The sequence below is a fragment of the Thunnus thynnus genome, chromosome 15, assembly GCF_963924715.1.
Source record: "Thunnus thynnus chromosome 15, fThuThy2.1, whole genome shotgun sequence".
In the NCBI taxonomy this organism is placed as follows: Eukaryota; Metazoa; Chordata; class Actinopteri; order Scombriformes; family Scombridae; genus Thunnus; species Thunnus thynnus.
Window position 1 is genome coordinate 17,661,005 of NC_089531.1, and position 23,514 is coordinate 17,684,518.

Sequence of the window (23,514 nt, forward strand, 5' to 3'; positions counted from 1 at the left end):
GCAAACTCAACTTGCCCCTTCCCTAAAAACTAATTTAATTTATCCTTTAGTTATGATGTAAAGTTATAAAAGGTCATTTCTCTGTGAGGTTTTCCTTGCACTGTCTGTGGAAGGAACAACAGCAGTGATTTATGCTTTTGTGATCTAGTGGGAGGAGGAGCTCCAGCGGGTGGGGGGCGCCTGCTCCTGTCCTGCGCCCGGGGGAGGTGAGGCTTTATCCGGATACGTGGTGGAACTTGAGGCGGTCCTACGCATGCCGACCGTCCGGGATCATCCCAGCCAGCCCCTCCACCATTTACCAAACTTTAACATGGCACCCTCCACTTCTTCTCGACTCTTGTCTGCGCTGCTGATCGCATTTTCCATCGCTGCGGTGAACTCGCAATATGAAAAATACAGCTTCAGGAGCTTTCCCAAGCATGAGCTGATGCCTCTGGAGTCGGCGTACAAATACGCACTGGACCAGTACACCGGAGAGAAGTGGAAGGACACGGTGGAGTACATGGAGATGTCTCTGAGGCTGTACAGGCTGCTGCGGGACAGCGAGGCCTTCTGCAACCTTAACTGCAGCTCAGTCCGGCTGGACGACGAGGAGAAGTTTGCGGAGTTTCCAGAGCTGCGGGCGTTTGGGAACGTCGTGAAGAGGGCGCAGTGCCTGAAGCGCTGCAAACAGGGGCTGCCTGCTTTCAGACAGGCCATGCCTAGCCGGGACACCATAGATGAATTTGAGAGGAGGGAGCCGTACAGATACCTGCAGTACGCTTACTTCAAAGTAAGCAAACATGTTTAATATGTGGGGTTAAATCCATAGAAGGATGTTAAGTGATCACCGACAGTTAGGTGACAGGTTTACTCTTGTTGTTTTTTTTAATGTCATACCAAATCATTGTGGGTGCTAGTGCATCCAGAGTTTCTCCAAAACCTCACTTTGTGATTTTTCCTGAAATACGTTCTGACGTCACGTACGTGCCACGGCTACACAGGTTGGCTACAGAGGCTCGGTCCTGCAAAAGGGGAGGGAACCCTTTATTTTTGTTTTTTCGTGTTCTTTTATTATTATGAGGAAATAAAGTCCTGAGAAGGGGACAAAGATTAGTACTGTGCTGATCCTTCTACAAGGGTTCACTGTGATCTAGCTTTAAACTTTGGATCACAGTCAATCTATTCTTAAAATCTCAGGTCAAAGGTTAGAATTACAATTATATTTAGAGTTATGTAACAGTGATTGTTTTAATTAACTCAAACGATCATACAGTGTGTGCACAGATGTGTGCAAATTAATAGAGAAACATAACACCTTAACATGCCTCCATACAGGTGTGTGACACCCACTTGCTCCTTTAGACTGGTCACTGAATTGGTTTGATGAGTATGAAAATTATTTGAATCATAAACTACGGCCTTTGCTGTCACCTGATTTCAAAACAGGGAGATTTTAGGCCCACAGGTCCAAACTTCCATCATCAAAATACCAAATGACGGAATATATTTTGGGAGAGTGGTGACCAGGTCTCCAGTAGTTGACTGATACAGTTTAAGTTGTATTTTTCTTTAATTTGTCACCAGTCAGTATGTAGTCTTCTAATGTAAGTTTTGTAATCTCACTTTAGATAGTGATAGACTATAACTTGATGTTTCCTCCCTCCTACATAGACATTTATATTATAATAGTAGAAATCTTAAGATGGGGCTTCTTTGGATCAGATATTATCACCATCTAATGCTTGTGCTCATCTGTTTTGATGTCTTCCGCATGAGTAGGTTTAGAAATCAGTTGAGGATCTCACTTTACCAATTTCATTTTCTTCTATATTGATGAGTTCAAATGTAAAGTAGCTGTTAACAACGTGTTTTTGTTCTTTCTCGCAGTCTGACAACCTGGCGAAGGCGGTGTCTGCTGCCCACACCTTCCTGCTGAAGCACCCCAATGATGAGATGATGCAGAGGAACATGGCGTACTACAAGAGCATGCCCGGGGCCGAGGAATACCTCAAAGACCTGGAAACGAAATCCTATGAGGTATAAATATACACACACAGACACATCCCCTTTATGATCTCTGGTATTCACAGGAAGGCACATTCATACCCACATGCCATCATACACACACACACAAACAACCATCCAGTCACTGACTCTGTGAGATGGTTGTGCCAGATATAATGTGATGCCAGCTTGTGGTAATATGGAGTCACACACAACCAGTGCTTCCCGAAGTGGTTTTAGGGAAACATCAGTGGCCCCAGTGAATAAGGAGGTGTTCAGCTCCATTACGCAAATACAAAAATTCAATCATATTTTTGTCTCTCAGTAAAATCTCATCAAAGGAAGATCTGTGCTGCTGATACAGACAACAATAGTGATAAAAATAATTTAATATATGGTTTAAATGATATTGAATTTGACAAGAAAGTCCTGTTTAACCATGTGAGTTGCCCCAATAATACAATCGTACCCAAAATGATCATAAGTTATTTCTGACTGTTTTTTGTCATGTGTTGTTGCAGATGTTGTTCGTTCGTGCCGTGAGGGCGTATAACGGAGATAACTTCCGTACCTCTGTGTCAGACATGGAGCTGGCTCTGCGGGACTTCTTCAAGGTCTACGATGAGTGTCTTGCTGCGTCTGAAGGCCCCAGGGACGTCAAAGACTTTAAAGATTTTTACCCCTCTATAGCAGGTCAGTTAATCCCCATCATGTCCTGCCTCTATGCCCCCTCCTCGGTTGATACAGTACATAACTGCATTTCATTCTTTTGTTTTTCATTTGACCACTTCGTCAATAAGTTGGTTATCTCTGCAGTTAGTGGTGTTTTTTTTTTTTTTTGAAAGTCTAATGCACAGTTTTATTTTCTTTCCTCTCCAGATCACTACATAGAGGTCCTAGAGAGGAAGGTAAGGTGTGAGAGTGAGCTGACACCTGTCGTAGGGGGGTTCATCGTTGAGAAGTTTGTGGCCACCATGTACCACTACCTACAATTCGCCTATTACAAACGTGAGTATCATGTTGTTACCATTTTGCCATTGCTGACGCACATTTGGCACACACTGGAGCACTCTTATTCTTTGGAGTTATAAAGTTTATCCCTGTATTAAGCTCTAATTGTTGTGTTTTCAGTGAATGACCTGAAAAACGCGGTGCCATGCGCAGCCAGCTACATGCTCTTTGACCCCAGCGATGATGTCATGAACAATAATGTTGCCTATTACAAGTTCCACAAAAAGCAGTGGGGGCTGACAGATGAGGATTTCCTCCCGAGATCAGTGAGACACATTAATGATTACACACTTCAAACCAAGACAGTTCATATTCCTACTTCAGTTTACAAAATGCAAACATGAACACAGTTTCTTCATTGTCTGCTGTGCCTCTGTGTACTACAGGAGGCAGTGCGGTATTACAACCAGACCACTATGCAGCTACAGATGCTGGAGTTCTCCAAACAGCGCCTGGTGAGCGACGATGAGGTGCGTGCCTGTGTTTACATAGTTTAGTGTGTTTGTGCCTTAGAGATTATCTTTGGTCAAGTGAAGGGAAGGTAATATACAGTTCATCCTTAAAAATACACCTGCTTGAAGTCAGTTAGTGTTTTGATTAGTTTGTTTGCAGCTCTGTCGTTGCGTAAATGATGGAAAAACCCTGGATTCTTCCATCTGGTCACATGACTCCCTGCAGTACAATGTGGGCCCTGTTTTTATCAGGCTGCGATATCACAGAGCTCCATGGGGTGGCAGCATGACACTGGCATTTCTTTAAATTATTATGATGCAGCACAAGGAGTGTGACCATCAGGGCAACCCAGCATAAACCAGATTACATGCTGCATGTGGTAAATACTGTTCACTTCTTGACTGTAATCGCTTAAGTAATGTCAGGTATGAGAAATCTGAGATAGAACTATGAGTGGGAGGATTTCTGCTGATTCACTTAGTGCAAATGTCACTTATGAAATAAAACAGATGCTTATCTTTGGTTTGTTCTTTTTTGTGTCTGTGTGTCTGCAGGGGGAGGTGGTGGAGTTTATAGATGAGTTCTTGGAAATGGATGAAGAGCCCACATTGGAAAGCAAGCTTTAACACTGGAAAAAAAAACTGCTCGTGTTTATTGGGTTTTGTAAGGGGCTTTGATTGGTCACTGTGTTTTTACTTGCAGCTCCACATCCTGAATATTTTTCTAGATTCTTATTTTGTGCACTAAATATGCAGCTCAGAGGCATTTACATACAACATAGTGGCTAAACGATACAAGAACGATGGTAATAGAGATATAAATATTTTTACTGTTACTGTTACTGTTTTATGAATTAATTCATCCACTGTGAACCGTGTATGTTGTAAATGGACATTTTTACAATAAAATAACTTCCCAAACATCAGATTTCATGAGTAACCATCACAATACTACAGTTACTGGTTTTGGGAATGCGACTAGTTGGGAATAATTGATTTTTGACTCAGACGCCAATAAAAATTCCCAGAGAGATGATAGAAAGGAGCGGATGGAGTTGAACAGCATGGGTCCTTTTTAGACTTGATCAGGTCTGGAGGGCTGTGCTGAGCAGAGAGAGACAGCCAGAGGAAACACTGAGTTGTTTAATAATGTTTGAACATTGAGTCTCTGTGCAGTTTATCACACAGCGATGTTAAAAACCCACAGAGGAACATTCCCTCTGTCTTACTGTTTCTCTGACTCTGCGTCCGCTTTCTGTCCTGCCTGTTTTTACTGTATGTGTTTTATTACTTCTCCCTCGCCCGTACTTATCTATCATCTCCTTTCATTTATTGTTTTTCAACATTTTTGGAACATGTCACAGAGAAGTAGACGATTATGGCTGGTGGAACGGACATTGGTTAAAAATTAAGATAAAAGCCTGATTGTCAGGAGTGAAGGTCACAGGTCATAGTCACACCTCGAGATTTGACAAAAGGTCAAGCACTGTTCACACACACACTCACTGGTGAAATCTGAAATACAGTGTGTGTGAATGCGTCCGTTGTGTCTGTCATAGGCTACTTTTGGGGACAAATTTCAAACTTAGGACCAGTTAACTGGGGATGACTTGACCAATTGGGGACAAAAGCCGTGTCCTCAGTTGGGAAAAAGATGATTTTTGGGTGAGTGGTTAAGGTTGGGGTTAGGAAAGTAGTGGTGATGGTTAGGGTTAAGGTAAGTCTCCAGGAAATTAATGTAAGTCAATGTAATGTCACCAAAAGTGACCATGATCTGATATGTGTGAACCTGACAGAAATAAAAAACACAAAGTTGTGTACAGTGTAATAATAACCCCATAGTCACATGTTTAGGAGTTTATTGTGGCCTACAGAACACATACACAGTACACACTTCATCCTGACATCACACTCATCAGGCACTTTGAGATGAAGAAGAAACAGACATGATGAAATAGTAGCACTTTTCTTGTTTTCCTTTTTTAATACTTGCTTTCTTTCAAATCTTGTGCTCATGGTTTTGCATGTAACTCGAGTGATCCCAAATGTAATCTCAGTATTTTTAACTTTCTCTATGATTATTTTCAGTCTTCAAGCATGGACAAAAGCTGACGACAGGAGTACAGTACTTGTGTTTCAACAGCAGTGTGGAGTGGTAGGTGAAGTAAAAGGCAGTGGAGTAGATTTTGAGTAGAGTGGAGATTAGCTGACCCTGTGTAAGACCTGAAGAGGTAATGTCTAATATCAACCGAGCTCGACTGTCCTGGTGAAGAGAGATATGTCCCATTTTCTCGACACCAGTTATGCTACAATCTGAAACAGAAAGTTATTATAGTCAGAGGTTCATATTTACAGAAACAGACTGTATGGTGTTGTGGAAAAGCTTTCCGCTACACATCCAGTTGTTGAAAGAGGAAAGGGACTTATAGGAGTGTTGGTCACAGATTTACAAGGAATTTTTTCAAGGACATTTTAACAAAAGCCATCAAATTATCCTTGTTGTTTTGATGTGAGCATTATTATTGTTTTTTATTTAATTTGTGGTGATATGATTTTGGATTTCAGGATTTTATTATTTAGTTTTATATTGAATGTCTTGTGTGTGTTTGGGGGAGGGGTTATGTTTTTTTAACATCTTGGGACCATTAAGGTCTTGGAAATATGTAAAAATACATAAAACACATCATTAAAGAAAAAAAAAATTCTACAGATACTTTATTTCCCATGACCTCACTAGATCATTACTCCACTCTCAGATACCACAATGTGGAAATAATTTTTATCAGTTTGAATTTAGGAATAGAAATTGGCTGTTTTTGACTAAACCCAAATCCACCAAATCCTTATTTCATAACCAGATTAGAAAACACATCTAAAAAAGCTTTTTATAATCCAGCTGAGAACACTGGATGTTTTGGAAAGTTGGACATATACTTACAACTGACGACACCATAAAGTACCTTGTCTACTAGATAACACCCACTAACACTGACACACCTACAATAAAGCTCTTTCTATTGAAGTCATTGCCATACAGTTTATCTTTATACATCACATGAATTACAAACTCTAATCTTTAAGTTTAAACCCTCTCATGGCTATTTGAATTTATTTACATTTGCCCTTTTTTTTTTACTGTTGGAACTTTTCTATTTTTCTGTGTGTATTTCATGTATTTGGCACATTATGGAAACAGCAAGTGTAAATATTACAGAAACATACAAATCTACAGTCAGGACAAACATCAGAACTCATGAAAGTAAATATCATCCACTGATGAATATCTCACTTTACATTTATCATTATAGGTAAGGTAAATACAACAATTTATTATGATACACATATTAGAACATGTGGTCCAGCCTTAGATTTTACCTAAAGTCCTGTTATTGGCGCTCCAACTCCACAAGTTATTTAGAAATCTAATAACAATTTTGATTGAATTTTCATGAAAAAAATAATAATTTTGCATTACACTGACAGCAGTCAGATTATTTCAAACTATTCATAATAACTCAAATTTAAATTATAACATTGGTTATTGTGTTCTTAGGTTATCTTTGTTGCCATGGCAGCACCACAATGTTTGATCTCTGGTCGGCCTGAAAACCGTCGGCATGCTCTCTGGTTCCTCAGTCGGGAACTTCAACCGCTGACCGGTATATTGCACGGACCTGAGACACACACACACACACACACACACATATACTCACACACATGCACACAAAGGGGCTGAGTCTGCAGTCTGGACACCCACTCTAAATCTCCCACCAAACCACTGTCAAAACCAACAGGGACAGGAAAATCTGTATCCTGTCATCCTTTCACTCCTCACACCTCCCCGTTTTGTATCTGCCACTTTTTCTACTCTTCCCCCCTCACTTTTCTTCATACCACTCATTATACTCTTTCATCTGCTCTAATCATCATCATCATCCTTTTTTTCTTTCATGCTAGTCTAATACAAGACGGGTCGTTCATTTGGGACGAGCAAATCTGCTGCAATGATCTGAAAGTGTTCTGAACTTCAGCGCTCTTGTCCTGGAGTGGGATACAGTTTTTATCAACACAATAAACAGAAGAGAAGATTGAGATTGACAAATCCAGAACAATACACAACGACAATTAACAGAGCAGTCAATGAAACCATGAAAAACAACAGCAAGGTAACACAAAAGAATGTCCAAGAGCGTTGGAGGTTGAAGTCTCAGTTCATATATTCAGGCAGATGTGCCCTCTGTTGTGGTTTTCCTACATGGTCATTTCCTTATAATCTCCTTCCTGGGGCTGAGTCCAGTCCAGGCACAGTCCCTCCACCTGTCCAGCTAGATGCCAGAGCTTTGAAAATAATGGGTAGGTATGACAAAGATGAGTAAAATTCCTTACAAATAATCTTTTTTCACTTTGTAGAGCATCAGTTCTTGTTGTTTTACTATATTTACTATATTTTCACACAGGTAAGGTTTTGCCTTTCACACCTGCTTCGTGGTCCAAATCATCTCTTCATACCTATCCAGAATCTTCAAATATGCAGTAGTGTCTAGCAAGATGAGGGGCTGTGCTTTCCGCTCAAATTCCTCTGAATCATCCCAAATTCCCAAATGTCTCTGCCCTCCGTCAGTGTCCATCCCTCTCTCTTTAGCTCTCTCCTAAACTTTTTGCTGCATCTCTATCTGTTGGCCCTGTCTGGTCTGACTTTGCCCCTTCCCATTCATCTTGTACATTGAGCTTTTCTGCTGTTGCCGCCGGTAACACCACACCCCGACGATGACCGCCGCAGCGATCACACACACTGCCACGATTATGGCTGCCACCGTGGGACCTCGGCTGGAAGAGCTGGGAGGATGGGGAGGGCAGTCCTCACCTGTACAGATTGCCTCCCCCATCTCTCCTTCCACCTCGCCCCTATCGCCGGTCTCGCCGGGCAGGTTGTGCACAGTGTGTTCCTCCATCGCTCCGGTGATGACGTCGCCATCGTGCACAGGTGGGGCCGGGCCATGATTGAGAAAGGGGTGCTCGGTGAGGTCACCCATCCAGGAGTGGGTAGGAGCTGCCTGTTGTGTGTCGTATTCCAGGGTGTCGGAGTTCGAGGGCTCTGGCTCGTCAGGAGAAGGAGCAGCAGTGGGGATCAAGCGAGGCACCACTCCGCCTTGCTCTAAGTCAGAGTCATTAGTGGGAGACTCAGGCATCTCTGGTAAACTGGTGTAAGGGACAGGCTTCTCCACCTCATTGGGTCTGTCTGTTGTCCTGACAACAGTTCCCCCCTCTCTATCTTCTGGTCCCACCCTTTCTGTTGTGGAGTCACTTGTTTCAGTTTCCTCTTGAGCGACTGGGTACCCGTCCAGCCAGGTCTCATCCGTGGTGGCCGCTCCTTCTGCTCCCTTCTGGGTGACATTCTGACGTTCATCTGTTTCTATAGAAAAGATGACATGCGGATGGCCATCGTCATTATCTTCACGGCTATCATGGCTGTCATGGTCGTCATAGCTGTCATGGTCAATGTGCTCATGATCATCGAGATTGTCGTGGTCACGATCGTCTTCACTTGTATCGTAATGTTCCTTGCCGTCATCATGGTCGCGACTGTCTGGATGTTCCTCCAAACCATCAGGATGTTCCTGATCATCGTCAGTGTGATCGTCTGTCACATCCTCGTGATCCTCGTAGCTTTCATGTTCATCGTAAGTATCTTCTCGATCATCATAATCCTGGCTGCCGTAGCGAACATGATCACGCTCATCTTCATGTTCACCCATGTCATAATGGTCATAACGGTCATCATGATTTTCATAGCGACCACGTCTGTCCAGATCATCATCCTGAGCTGAAATGTAATGTTTCGAATCATCATCATGGCCATCTTCGTCCTGATGACTGTGGTGGTCATCTTGATCATCGTGGTGGCTGTCGTCATGGACGTCCTGGTCGTCATGGTGGCTGTTGTCATGATCATCTCGGTCATTTGTGTCGTGATCGGCATAGCTGTCTTGCTCGTGATCATGATCATGATCATCAACAGGAAGCTGGTGGGGCTGCCTTTCTTGGCTCTCCTGCTCTTTACTCTCATCTGATTGGGCACCCGAAGCCCTCTGCGTAGTCTGTGTGACAGGACTGGTAGAGACCGGGTGTCCCTCCTGCTGAAAGGCCTCAGAGGGGAACCAGAAGAGGTGTTTCTGGGAGAGAAGAGAGACAGGTGCCTCTGTGGCATCAGTTTTGACCACCTCCTTCCTCTCCTGTTCCCACCGCGGATGGCCTATTAAGTCCTCAGCAGCCTGTTCCTTGTCTTTCTCTCCTGCTTTTGTAGCTCCTTCAAATTTCCTACCGTGCTCAATCACCTCTCCTCCCACTTCCTGCTCTTTATGCTGGTCTTGATGCTCCACCTCTCCCTCGAAACTGAAGCTCGTCCCTTCCTGCTCCTGAGTCCTCTTCCCCTCCGGATATGCTGCTCCATGCACCTCCTCGTACACTTCGCCATGAGCTTCCTCTGGTCCCTCATTGTGGTGCTCTGCCCCTCCATAGGAATCTGTGAACTTGTCCTCATAGTCCACGTGACTCTCAGTCTCATCTGCAAACACATAAAGAAGAAACAGAAAGTTACATCAATTCTCTACATTCATGATCATATAGCTCAACTCAAAGAAATCAAAAAGAGCATTTGCATTAGATAGCCTGGCTCTGTCTAAAGGAAAAAGATTCACATGTAGTGCTTCAACAGCTCATTATTTCTTGGCTGGGAGCAGTAATTTTCTGAAGTCCAATAATCACCCCCGCCTCCCTCAGTTTCCAGTCTTTATGCTAGGCTAAGCTAAACGGCTGCTAGCTCCAGCTACATATTGAACATAAGAGAGCGACATCAATCTTCTCGTCTTTTCATCTAACTTTCAACAAGAAAGAAAATGCTAAAAATTCCCAAAACGTTGAACTATTCTATTCCTTTAAGATAAAGCAATATCTACTTTATTGTTTACCCTTCATCACAGGTTATAGCCTACTCAAAACATGATAGCAGTTGAGAGCAGTTCAACCTCTTGTACTTGACTTCAATGAGGAAAAAAACAATTCTCGGTACAGTATTGTCACACTTCATTTAATGCTCAGAGCTTGGCACACTCGACACAGACGTACAAGCTGCTGCAGAGGAGTGAGTCCCGAAGAGTGGGGCGAATACTTCTTTATCTCTTTCTCAGAAACTCCTTAAGGAGTAAGGAGTTGTGACTAATCTATGTGTGGTTATAGCCAAACAGACATGGCAGGATATGCTTCAGCATGAACAGATGTTCTTTGTTTCTCTTTCACATGGGAACATACAGTTCAGAAGCACAAACATGGTTTCTATTACTGTCAATAAGTACTTTCAACCTTTCACAAGTTCACACAAGCACATGTACATATTCGTATAATAATTTCTCTCACAAGATTGATACATTTGAAGGATTTCTAGATATTTGAATAGGTGAAATTATTATTTCAAAAGAGAATAATACAAATTAAAAAGTAAAATCTGAAAAATCATTTTGTGACCCTTCAGATACAATTTGGTAACCTCTGGTTTAGAGCACAAACATGTCTACATCTCTGTTAGCTAACCATGCACATGAGCTTTAGATTCTGCCTTCATAGAAAACTCTTGCACCCTTCTCCCTCTGTTGTGAACTGGGCCACATTATGGCATGTCACACTGAGGTGCCATAGCAGCCATTTTCATCGCAACTCACAACTGAGACATTGTTTTCCAAAAGCCAGGAATCAGGTACTCATCACCTAACAACAGTGGGAGCTAACAAGAGCTTTGAAGAGGAATACAAATACAAGAATACAACATAAATATTTTAAACACCTTCTTACCTTTGACACAAACCTGCACCAGTCCATACCACTCTCCACAGCTGTCGCACAGGAGGCTGAAAGCACTGTGTCCACTGGACATCACATAACCCGGCACACATGTGTACAGCAGCTCGTCGCCCATCTCCAAGTCACTGTGTCCCTGCATACGAGCATTTGGAAAGGATGGAGGATCACCACACGCCACACCTGTCAGCAACAAACACAGATGCATTTAATGTTAAAAGAAAAAGAATAAAAGACACATCAATCTTAAAAAGTTGGATGTAAATGTTTTGAGTTCTTAAACTATTAGATAAAGATGATGCTAACCCTATTCAGCATAAAACAGTGTTGTTAATGAAACATGACCACACTCATTATTTTCAGCTTTCCAGTGTGAGTATCCCATTTGTAAACAAAAGGAGATAAGAATGACTCAAGGGACGGGAAGCAATGGGGTTTTATGGGAAATGTGGATGTAATTTTGACAAACACTTCCACTAACAATGTCACTGTCATGAGATAACGGCTGTCTATTGTCCTGACTCAGCTTTAAGTTTTCAGGCTAATAATAAGAAGGCAGCAAAGTTTATTTAACAAATAATGACATATTCATTGCCTCAAATTATTGACACGCTGTAACATCACATGACAGGACAACATTGTGTTTTGGCAAGTACAACTATACTTATAGGTTACTGCTATTTCCAAAAGCACTGCATTGTTTGCTAGCAGCACAGTTTTAGGGATGACAGAGTTGGCTGGTCTATCAGCCCACCACTTTGTTCCAGATTGAAATCTCTCAACAATTTTTGTAACTTTTGTATGGATTTTCATTCAAATTTGTGTAGATTTCCATGATCCACATAGAACAAATCCTTAACTATGGTGATCCTTTGACTTTTCATTATGTGCCTTCATGAGGTTGTGATTTGTGGGTTTAAGTGAAACTATTTATGTATTACCATGAAATCTGGTACACACATTTACAATAGGGTGAATTACAACAACTTTCCTATAACTTTCGTCTTGTGCCATCATCAATTCAAAATTTCAGTTCTGCAAAACTAATAACATTCCCCTCAGCTTCAGCTATACTTTGTGTTTAGTGCTAATTAGCAGATGTTAGCATGGTAACACACGAAAACTAAGATGGTGAACATGGTAAACATTATACCTGCTAAACATTTGCATGTTAGGATTGTCATTGTGAGCATGTTAGCATGCTGATGTTAGCATTTAGCATGGCCAGTGGTGGAAGAAGTACTCAGATCCTCTTACTTAAGTAAAAGTACCAATACAGCAATGTAAAAATACTTACAAGTAAAAGTCCTGCATGAAAAATCCTACTTAAGTAAAAGTACATAAGTATTAGCAGCAAAATGTAGTTAAAGTATGAAAGTAAAAGTATTGGTTTGGTCCCTCTGATTGATATATTATTATATAGGACATCATTAGATTATTAATACTGAAGCATCAGTGTTAGAGCAGCATGTTACTGTTGTAGCTGCTGGAGGTGGAGCTAGTTTCAACTACTTTATATACAGTTAGCTAATTTAGTCCAGTGGTTCCCAACGTAGGGGTAAGGCCCCTCAAAAGGGTCACCAGATAAATGTGAGGGGTTGTGAGATGATTAATGGGAGAGGAAAGAAGAAAAAACAAGTCCTGATAAACAAATCTGACTACACACTGCTTTTTGTAAGACTGGTTGGAAACCACTGGTTTCATCTTTAACAATATGTTGTATTTTAAAAGTTTGTTATATTATCCATTGTGTCAAATCTTCATCTGAAAAGTAACTAAAGCTTTCAAATAAATGTAGTGTAGTAGAAAGTACAATATTTCCCTCTGAAATGTAGTAGAGTGGAAGTATAAAGTAGCATCAAATGGAAACACTTGAGTAAAGCGGTAGACTCTTAGTCTGATATTGTGGTATTTTGAGACATATTTTGTGGTGTCTGTTTTATGTCATTTGTGTGTAGGCGTACTCATTATTGTTGTTGTTGCCTATCTTGGCCAGAACTCTCTTGACAAAAGGGATTTTTAATCTAAATGAGGTTCTCCTGCTTAAACCTGCATTAACCGATTTTTTGGCCACTTGGGGGCAGCAGAAGCAAGTAGTGAACACAACACTGCTTGCTAGCAAACTGTTGCTTATTTACACATCCAGCAGTTAAGGGGCAACATTATCATTAATTTAGAGTCGTGTTTCTGTCCACCTGATGAATGTAAATCCAATATCCACTCTCTTTTAGCTCTGTTTTTGGTCTCTATCAACTCCTGAGGGAAATATCTGGCTCTTTAGCTGCTAAATCCTAAATCCACTATGTTCATCAGCTAGTCACTAACTGTCTGTTTGCCATTTGGTGCTGAGCAGGTAGTAGACAGGTAGTGGATTTTTTTTTTTGGGGGGGGGGGGGGGGGGGGTCTGTGAAAACAGCTATGAGAATGGTGAGAGTCAACCAAAACAGTGACGTTGCAGGCTGCACAGCTAAACAATGAGCTGTAACTCGCTATAAAGCTCTGTAAAGCCGAGGGGAGCTACAGACTTTGGTGATAATTCACTGTAGGTTCGTCATTATGAGCGACACCTCTAATTGATATTGTTAATATAAAAAATAACGATTATAGCCACTTTAAATAAAGGTTAACAAAATAATAAAAGGGTCACTTTTATATAATTTAATATAATATTTTAATTGTATATTGCTCTTATAATTGGACTGGCACTTCATACTTCCAGTATCTCTTATCACAGCAGCCATAGCTGTAGCCACAACCACAGACCTGACTGTGAAGTTTTGTCCCTGCGTTAAGTGGATCTGTACTGTTCATTTTTCCCACAGCAGAGTGTTCCTTCCAGCCTCAGGGTGTGCGTGGTATATAAACAGCTACAGTAGGTCTACTGTTTATGAGGAAGGACTACAGACCTCCTCTGGGTGATGTCCAATAATAGTCTGATCCAAAACCAACCACTGGTCCCCTTCCCCTCTCAGACTCAAGTGGAATAGGTGTGTGGAATTTAGCTTCAGCTCCGTCAGGGCTTACGTACATTCACGGATCAAGTTATATCATCACACACACACACACACACACACACACTGATATTCATTAGAATATCACAGATTGGTATATAAATGATATGAGTAAAAACACAGAAATGACACACACACACACACACACACACACACACACATACACACACACAAGCATTATGGAGAGTGTTATAAGCGGAGGTGTAGATGGAAGGAACGCAGGGACACAGCCTCTTTCACACCTCACTAAATATTTCAGGAAAGAGAACTGCACACATACTGTTACACACAAGGCTCATCCATTCATAACCATGAGTTTCTACTACTATTTCAGGTCAGGATGCACCTTATGTGTGTAAGGTTTAAAAAATGAGGGCATACATTTGTGTATGTGTGTGTTTACTGACCTTTGTCTTTGATGCAGAAGGCGTCCAGGTGTGTTGTTTCCTCTGTAGCATTTTCTGTTCTCACATCCACTGCTTTCAGTGTACCGCCCACAATATTACACACTGTGGTCCTAGAAATCAATAGATAGATAGATTTAACATTCACATACACACAAACACACCTATTAATTACAACTTTATTGAGAGCAACTGGCCTAGAGCGAAGCTTTTAAGCACCCCTAAGGGACTCTAGGATTGAGGATGGTCATAATTAAACCCAGTGTGTTTGCTTTTAAGTTACACACACACACTCACACACACAGACAGACTCCCTAAGGTACATCTCCTGTATCCTGTACTTGCAGCATTACACCATTGATAAAAGTGATGACACATATCTGCTGAATAATACCATGTTTAAAGCTACAGTCCTGGTGGGGAACAAAAGGGCACAGACATACAGACACAGACACATATTTGCTGCTTTTTTGGACACCATCAGATTTGTTGCCTAATCAAATATTATTACAGCATGACATCAGAGTCCAGGAACACATATCATGGCTCAGACATGCTGCAGTATCAGCAGTTGTAGCCTGCAGTACAATATTATCGCACTATGGCACATTAGTGACTGACATTCCCATGTACAAGCCTTGAATTACATCCAACTTATATAGGACAATCATAACATCAGGGGCCTAATATAAAACGTATATTCAACAGGGTCCAAAAGTAACACGGTCAGTGCACAGTGCCTACAAGCTGCAGTAGTAAAAAAACGATGAGTAAATGGTCTATTTTTGTTGCAACATTAATAAGGTTTATAGGATATATTTGTCTTCCAAAAGCAGCAGATAAGAATGACTCAAACTTCCCCGGCCAATCAAATCACGTTCCCAGAGCAGCTCCCAGCACCAATCAACCTCATGTGAAAAGAAAATTCAAAGCAAATATTGGCAGGGTCCAGAAAAGTCATTAAAAGTCAGACATATTACACTTTTCATTAATGACAAGTTTGACCAGTGATATAAATCAAGCATCATTAAATGGAAAAGGTATCGGCCCAGACTTGAGTGTCTGCGAGTCTGTGTGTGTGTGTGTGTGTGTGCAGCGGAGTTAATCAAAGCATCAGTAATTGGAAAGAATTTGACTGGCAGAGCAGTGAGACTGTGAGAAGTAGTGTGAGTCATACTGCATGCTTGTGCCATGCTAACTTCAGCTTATAAGGACAAAAGTCTGAGGGAGAGAGAGAAATGGGCAGCGAGACAGAAATCGCCAAGAAAACACGAGAGAGGCAAAAAACGGAAAGATTGTTTTCATATTAAACTATAGTTCCTGCAGACATCTGTGTGTGTGTGTGAGAGAGAGATACAGAGAGAGATACAGAGAGAGGGTAAGAGGTAAAAAAAAAAGACTGACCTCTATAAGTCGTTGTACCTGAATGAATAACCTTTTCTTAAAACCCTCACCTTACATGACATTACTATTACAGGAGAAAACCCAAAAGGTGTGTGTTTGGTGTTGATTCAGTCTGATCGTATTATTGTGTTTGGTTACCGGGGCAGCAGATCTATGATTGACAGGTAAGAGAAAGATGTTAAGACAGCAGAGTCAATCTGAGAAGCACTTGTTATTATGCAACAGACCTACAAATGATGTCAAGCCATTCTGCAGACTTGATTAACTGGCATCAACACCAGAGTGCTACCTTCTGGAAAACTGTCAAAACACCACAATGAAAACTACATAGAAATCTATTGTATTTATTTTATTATTGCAGTTTTATCCGTTTTTATTAGTCTCTTTGGTTTTAATTTACTGTTTACATTTGTACTTTTATTATTGGCTTGTCATTCACCTGGAAAGCACTTTGAATTGTGCTAACCGGTACAAAAGTTGCTATACAAATTAAGTTTGATTGATTGTGAGGGTTCGAGGGCTGCAGATAGAAAATGATGTGAATTAAAGGGACATTTATTGGAAGTGAAGGTTGTGGGAGAGACTGTAGACAAACTGGAGACTGGCCAAAACAGTTAATGAAAAAGATTCAAACCATAAGTTAGGGCTTGATGCACACCAACCTACGTTTATTCTATTTTTGGTGTGTGGCAAGCCTCTTTCTTTATGCTTTAAAATAAGAATAATGTTTGCAAAGGTGCTATATAAAGCTAACTTGATTTGTATTTGCAGCATATTGCTTCCCGTCTGAGTAGGTTGATTATTTTAGAGAAGAGTCATGAATAGATAAAATGTAAGAAATGACTAAATCTGGACATCATATCCTTTCAAATCTCTCTATTGTTACTATCAACACAAAGAGAAAAATGTTGAAAAGGGAAAAAAGAAATGTCAAAGTGTATCTCTAACACTCTTTTTAAGACCCAGCTCTTACATAACTGGAAAAGTTATTTTTCCACCATAATTCCAGGTGTTACACGTAATATCACTTGATTCTAGTATTTTTGTACACATGGTACTTGGACCCAGTATTGTCCCAAATATGTTATGATTCAGTAATTAAAATGATCACTCACTATAATGATACTTCTCATAATGAGATACACCAGTGTAAAGCTCCAAACGGGTCTGAAATTCCATGTTCGGTTAGTTTAGCGTCATTCAACTTAATTATCATCACTCCTCTACTGAGTCATCAGAAATAGGGGAGGTGGGAGGAGGGAGGTGTGGAGCTCCTGATGTTCTCATTAAACCTGGGGAGGGGGGGGGGTGTACTGTATATGGGATGGGTCATGTATATGGCCAGTGTCATGTACAGGACACTGGCCAACACTTACAGGAGATCCTACAACAGACAGCCAAGAAACAGCCTCACATAGAGCAAACAGGAAAGGAAGAACGACGTCACATCAGCTAACATGAAATATGTAAGTGGCTCGCTTTGTGTGTTCATTCCCGATTACAAGTGATAAATGAACCCCCGGCCTTCTTAACCTCCATTTTCTTCACTAACACAAGAAGGACCAGAAGGATGAGGTAGGTTCAGGTGGAAAGGGGCGTAGAGTTGGATGCTTCGACACACAGCGATAGATGGATGATACACTGTGAAACATGGTAAGAGGGTGTGAAAGCTGATGTCCGCTGGACAACACAGAGACAGCAGGGAGCGTAGGAAAATAAAAAAAGCTCTTCCTCTAAGCACATTCGTCATTCTTGGGGCAGCCGCCATTTTGAAGCCGGTTAGGGACTACACCAGTATTTTTCCTTTAAGTGATGATATAAGAAAATATGTGTGGTTTTTTCCAAGTAATTACATAATGAACCACTATGGAACAAATCTTTATCAGTGTATCATATTAAACCCATTTAACACACTGAAGACAGTTGTGGAAGTAGCTGAAAGAATTAGCTCATTAATCAATGGACAATAGAATGATCACCAACTATTTTGAGTGTTGAAATAGCAGAAATTCTCTAAAATCTCTGATCCTAGCTTTACTAATGTGAGGATTTTCTGTATTTTAATTTTTTTCTGTATCAAATTTAATAAATTTGGATTTTAGATGGTTGGTCGCACAAATCAAGACATTTGAAAACGTTACCTCGGCCTCTGGGAAACTGTGACGGCAGATTCGTCAATAATGAAAATATTTGTTAGATGTACTACTGATTTCAGTTGTGTTAGAAGTAAATATGTATCAGTTTTAGTCTGTCTGGAAGTGTTTTGGCTGAGAAGGGGAGATACTTCAGGGGGAAGAGAAGATGACAGATTCACTTTCAACATTGTAAAACAAAGCTTCTCACTTTTAAAGAATTTAGGGCAGTATTTCAGCTCAACTTTGAAGAGCAGAAGCACCTCAGCACCATTCTTGTAATACTGAACACCATGTACCCTACAGGCTTGAAATCACCTTATATTAGAGCCAGAGACACCAAGGCTGCATTCGTTTCAGTGTGTCCTTTTTAGTTAACGCCAAAAAACAGCGAACAAATTGTCAATCACCTCACTGTAAGCTAACCTGTCTTCCTCAAATCAACTGTCTCTCTCTTCCAGTCTGTCTGTGCGTCTTTTCCCGTCTCTGGGTGCTGAGAGCAGTGTGTCATGTTACCGTGGAGATGAGAGGTGTAAATGGAGGCGGTTGTCGACATGACACCCCGGCTCAGAATTCCCTCCTCCTCCAGGAAGGAACAGAGGAGTCTTTCTCCCTCTCTTCCTCTCTCTTTTTCTCTTTCCCCCCTGAAATGTGTCACTCTCTTCTTCTATCTTACCGCTCTCTCTTTAACTGCCGCTGCTGCCTTTACTTCCTTTCTCTTTCATCCATTCCCACAACCTCCGTCCCACACACACAGAAGCACATACACACCAAAATGACCTTTGACATCTCGAGAAGTCTTGAGTCTTCCTACATGTCCCTTAAAACAATGGCGACCCTCACGCACAAACACACGCAATCGCATTAACAAATACTTCCATTCTTACCCAACTGTGCCTCCATAGAGCCACCCACGGGTGCATGGGGAGAAGTAGCACTCCAACACAGCATGACGGAGCTCCGCTGCTGATGCCAAGCGGGCGTGTTGTGAGGCACAAGCCCGTTCAGCATCTCTGAAACCCTGCAGGCCAGAGGAGTTCCTCAGGTCCAACACAAACACTCGACCTGAGGAGAGAGAACAAGAAGTTCGAGGAATAAGTTTCATCTGAAACCTGTTATTGCCTGTTATTAACCTCTGCTATTGGAAAAAGTCAGTGTTAGTGGACATATTTTCTGCAGAGAATAAATTGACTTTTGGGCTTCTGGATATGGCAGGGTCTGTAAGAATTAGACACAATCTCTTGAAACAGTGTTTTGTGGGTTATAGTCCAATTAAAATAATCTTTGCTGTCTTGTTTGTCTTCCTACATGAAGAAAAAAGACATGCATCACAAATGAAAATGTGCAATAAGAAAAATGAAGGCTAAAAGATCTGTTATTGGTTTTAGGGTCATAATATTTTAACACTGGATAATCTTTGTGCTTATAAAATTTCCCATATGTCAGGGTTGGGAGCACCACCCCACAATTTTTAAATGGTTTTGGACATCTTGGCAACTGAAAAACCTGAGACTTAAACAATGAAGCATGTATCTGTTTTATTCAAGGGATATGGATACTTTGGAATAGCAAAGCACCAATGCAGATTTTGAGGCTGATACCAAAGTCTGTTTCACGATTATGTCTGCCACACCAATACACATATTTCTTTTCATTAGATTACAAACGCAGGTGTAAATCATCAGTCAGGACGTGCCCATCCTAATTAAGATAAAGTCACAGGGTTTATCACATAAAAGGCCCATATTTCCAAAATAAATTCAAAACAATAATCTTTGACCATTCTCTGATTGGCATATAATATTACTTTTAGTATCAAGGAAGACTTTATATTGATGGCTAATTGCTTCAGGTGTGATTAATTTACTGCATCACAGCAGCACATCGTCCCCTTCATTCCCACCTCATTGTCACATTAGTGTTTCTAAACACCAATGACTTAAACGGAGTAAAGAAAATTTGCTTTTAGGCCTAAAACAAAATAGTAAAATCTCCTAAATGTATATTTTTAGTAAAACTAGAGATGAACCAAACTAAGCTGTGTCTGTAGAAGCCTGGATGAAAGATGATTCTGCTGTGCGCAACGCTGACGCCTCAAACAGCATTCATGCCCTTTACGCAGAGGTTTATTATGTGTGTAAGGTTGTGTTTTCTCCGTATTTCAATAAAATATTTAATTTGATGGAAAAGGATTACGGACTGAGCGGGGGAAACGCTCTTTGAGGGTGATGGGCACGAGATGACAATCAAGGATAGCGCGCGCTTCCACCGTGCGCACTTGAGTAACGGTCATGACCAGGAGCCAACCCAACTTTCTGGATGAAAGCTTTAATATTCCAATAAAAGGTTATGATCATGTTTGACAAACAGTGGTTTGTCATGCATAATCATGATGTCTATAGTTTTGTTGTCATCTTTAGATATTTACAGTAGCTATAAAGAGTATTTTATAATACAATGTATGTTGTTGTCTTCTTTTACAATAGATTAGAATATGGACTTACCGTCTGCGTTTACAACAGAGGCCACGAAAAGACCAACCAGGCATCCAAAGAGCAATGACAAAACAGTTTGGTTACAACGATCCAGCATCTTTCTGCGCCTTTGGTGTTCGGCTAAATGTCACTTTAAATGTTGGGGGAAAAAAACGTGTCCAAAAAACTTCCAGAGGAAATTGCACTCTCAAGTTTAATCTTGCAGGTTTAAGAGCAAACTCCCGCTATTTTCCTCCCGGTGGCAGAGATGGACTGAGGAGACAGAAGGTGGTATAAGCTTGTTGACAAGTGCGGGTGATAACGGAGAGAAAACGGTCGGAGCGGCTCAAGAGCGAGGCGCAGTTTATCTCCCAAATAGTCGCCCTCGCAAGCAGATGGAGCACCGGTGTGAAAACTCGCGTGTCCCCGTTAGTAAATACGTCACGGTTTAAAATCTTGAGGGAGGGCAAAGCCGGACTGCTCCTTTACAGAGAGGGAGAGGGAGAGAGTGTAAAAAGCTGCTGCCGAAGTGTCCTTGAGCAAGACACGGAAGTCCTGTACGTGCTCATTGTTCTCAGCTGACTTGGATAAAAGCATCAGCTACATGTTAAAAATGTGTGTTAGTGTGTATTTAGATTGAAGACTAACTGGAGCTGCATTTCTGTTTAAAGACAAATTGACACAAAGTGCCAAATAAGGGACCTCAGGTTCAGTACACCCAAATGAAGCTGATCCTTTAAGCATAATAATCTTAATTAAGGTGAATTGTTCCCTCTGCTGGGCCGAACCCACTGCTCTCTCTCTCTCTCTCTCTCTCTCTCTCTCTCTCTCTCTCTCTCTCTCTCTCTCTCTCTCTCTCTCTCTCTCTGTGTGTGTGTGTGTGTGTGTGTGTGTGTGTGTGTGTGTGTATGTCCCATTTGGTGAGGGAGATAAAGACGAATGGCCGCAGCCCATAGAAAGCTTTTTTGGAGCACGCAGTCATTGTTCGCTGAATCTGCAGGTGGAGATAACAACCCGCATAGTGCCAATACATGCAGGATCCACACCAGTAAAACTAATATTACAACATATAAAACATTATGCACAGAGAAATAAAAGTTATCATAGCGTGCACATATGCTTTTGATAAATAATAAATGCACACAGAAACAAATGCATGTCCATCTCCACGCATAGGTGCATGCATGAGGATAGTGATTTGCAGTCTTCATCTTATCACAGTTGTCCACTTATGAGTGAATGTTTAAGATAAGATAAGATGTATTATTGTATTTATTGTACTTTATTGATCCCCTGTAGGGGGAATTCAGTTTGACACAGCAGCACAAGAAGAAAGAAAGAAATTCCCATAAATACCTATACATGAATGCCTATACATTAAAAAAGTAAGTAAAAAATAAAAAAAGATAAAATAGGAATAATAGAATAAAATAGATCTGTTTGTATGTACATGTTCAGTGTTTGTGTATATATACTGTATAAGCCCAACAAGCTACATACTCTAATGCAGTATCTGTATGTATATACATGTGCAATATCTTTGGGCATATTCTAATCTACAAGTGACAAGAAGAGAATATTTGGAGATCAAAAGATTATTCTTGACCTCAGAGATTGCCTGATTGTCATGGAGCTATAAAACTATTATGGAATATTTTCAATTTTTAAGCCACCGTGGACGAGACATCCTTCAAGTTCTCAGAGAAATGGAAATTTGAACAGTTACAAGTCAAACTGGGCAAATGTCATCAGCCGAGGAAGTTTTTGTGCTACAATAAAAATCTCCAGAACAGCTACAAACCTTATAGTGAGATTATTTTGTCAAGAATAGAGACGTTCTTCTTCTCTGTTTCTCTGTTTAAACCGAAGAGGAAAGAAGGAGAGAAACAGATAATATGAAGAAGCAGCAGAAGAGAAAGAGATTGGAGGAATGGAAGATTTTCTTGCGCCCTGCTGAAAGAGAGATGATAGGTGTGATTTGAAGTGAGAGAAAACTGCAGACCCTGGGGGACACAAGCAATATGTGCGTCTATGTGTGTGCAGATGTGTGCACACTCGAATAGCTATACAATTTTTTTTTTTTTTTAAGAAGGAAAACATTTGGAGTAGGATACAAAAAAAAACAATGATTAAAAAATTCCACAAGGAGTGGCATTTTTATTGAGGTTTAGCACATCATCACATCCCACCTTTTTTATTTTCATAAATCTCCTTCCTCCTTCTCCTGTGGTGGACTCACTCATGCTGTTGCTACATTGTGGTTTCTTATCCCTGTCTGATGTTTTTCCATTTCAGCCACCCTTCTGTGTGTCTCTCTGTTACATTTTTTCACCATGCTCTCATGCACCTCTCATCCTTTCACCTTATGGATGTCCCTTTTTAGAGGGGCTGGGTTGAGGGCGTTTAAGGTGACTCATGCACAGGGGCTATTTCTGGACAGGTGGGGGTCGTGTACAGGAGAGGGGAGCAGGATGGCGAGGAGGAGAGAGACAGTGATTCACACCTGCACCATCTCAGAGAGGCTGGTGAGAATTATGTTTGCAGCAGGTGTCCAGGGGGGCTCTGTTAGGGGACAGACGCACGTCCAGACATCACACGGGCGTGTAATCTCACAGGACTTCCAGTACACACCCATCAGGCAATTTGTGCTGTGGAAGTAAACACACACACACACACACACACACACACACATACACATGACAGCAACCACAAGATTGCCCTGAGTGCGAGACCAGTGACTTCCCATGTGACACAAGTCACTGACAGAATGAGGTGTACTGCAGGTGCGT

The 23,514-nt window shown here is 41.1% G+C and overlaps 2 protein-coding genes across 2 annotated transcripts; one reads left to right on the forward strand and one right to left on the reverse strand.

Annotated features, from left to right (window-relative positions):
* The first annotated feature begins 141 nt into the window (after positions 1 to 141).
* On the forward strand, positions 142 to 4,377 carry crtap (cartilage associated protein). The gene is made up of 7 exons (XM_067613138.1): positions 142 to 772; positions 1,870 to 2,019; positions 2,508 to 2,679; positions 2,866 to 2,994; positions 3,118 to 3,263; positions 3,384 to 3,467; positions 4,005 to 4,377. Exons 1-7 carry the CDS (start codon positions 254 to 256, stop codon positions 4,074 to 4,076), a joined length of 1,272 nt encoding a protein of 423 aa, XP_067469239.1. The 5' UTR covers positions 142 to 253; the 3' UTR covers positions 4,077 to 4,377.
* A 914-nt stretch (positions 4,378 to 5,291) lies between these two features.
* susd5 (sushi domain containing 5) lies at positions 5,292 to 21,469 on the reverse strand. The gene is made up of 5 exons (XM_067613136.1): positions 20,756 to 21,469; positions 19,139 to 19,316; positions 14,719 to 14,828; positions 11,295 to 11,483; positions 5,292 to 10,014 (listed from the first exon to the last, which is right to left on the reverse strand). Exons 1-5 carry the CDS (start codon positions 20,841 to 20,843, stop codon positions 8,099 to 8,101), a joined length of 2,481 nt encoding a protein of 826 aa, XP_067469237.1. The 5' UTR covers positions 20,844 to 21,469; the 3' UTR covers positions 5,292 to 8,098.
* Between the last annotated feature and the right edge of the window lie 2,045 nt (positions 21,470 to 23,514).

Bases quoted from the DNA above. Each gene is read 5' to 3' on its own strand.
- crtap (XM_067613138.1), top strand. From the start codon at position 254: ATGCCGACCGTCCGGGATCATCCCAGCCAGCCCCTCCACCATTTACCA. The intron at 2,680-2,865 runs GTCAGTTAATCC...TTTCCTCTCCAG, and splicing joins TTTTTACCCCTCTATAGCAG to ATCACTACATAGAGGTCCTA. The intron at 3,264-3,383 runs GTGAGACACATT...TGTGTACTACAG, and splicing joins AGGATTTCCTCCCGAGATCA to GAGGCAGTGCGGTATTACAA.
- susd5 (XM_067613136.1), bottom strand. From the start codon at position 20,843: ATGCTGGATCGTTGTAACCAAACTGTTTTGTCATTGCTCTTTGGATGC. The intron at 19,317-20,755 runs GTAAGTCCATAT...CTCTCTCCTCAG, and splicing joins CTCTGTTGTAAACGCAGACG to GTCGAGTGTTTGTGTTGGAC. The intron at 10,015-11,294 runs GTAAGAAGGTGT...ATGTGTTTGCAG, and splicing joins GGTGCAGGTTTGTGTCAAAG to ATGAGACTGAGAGTCACGTG.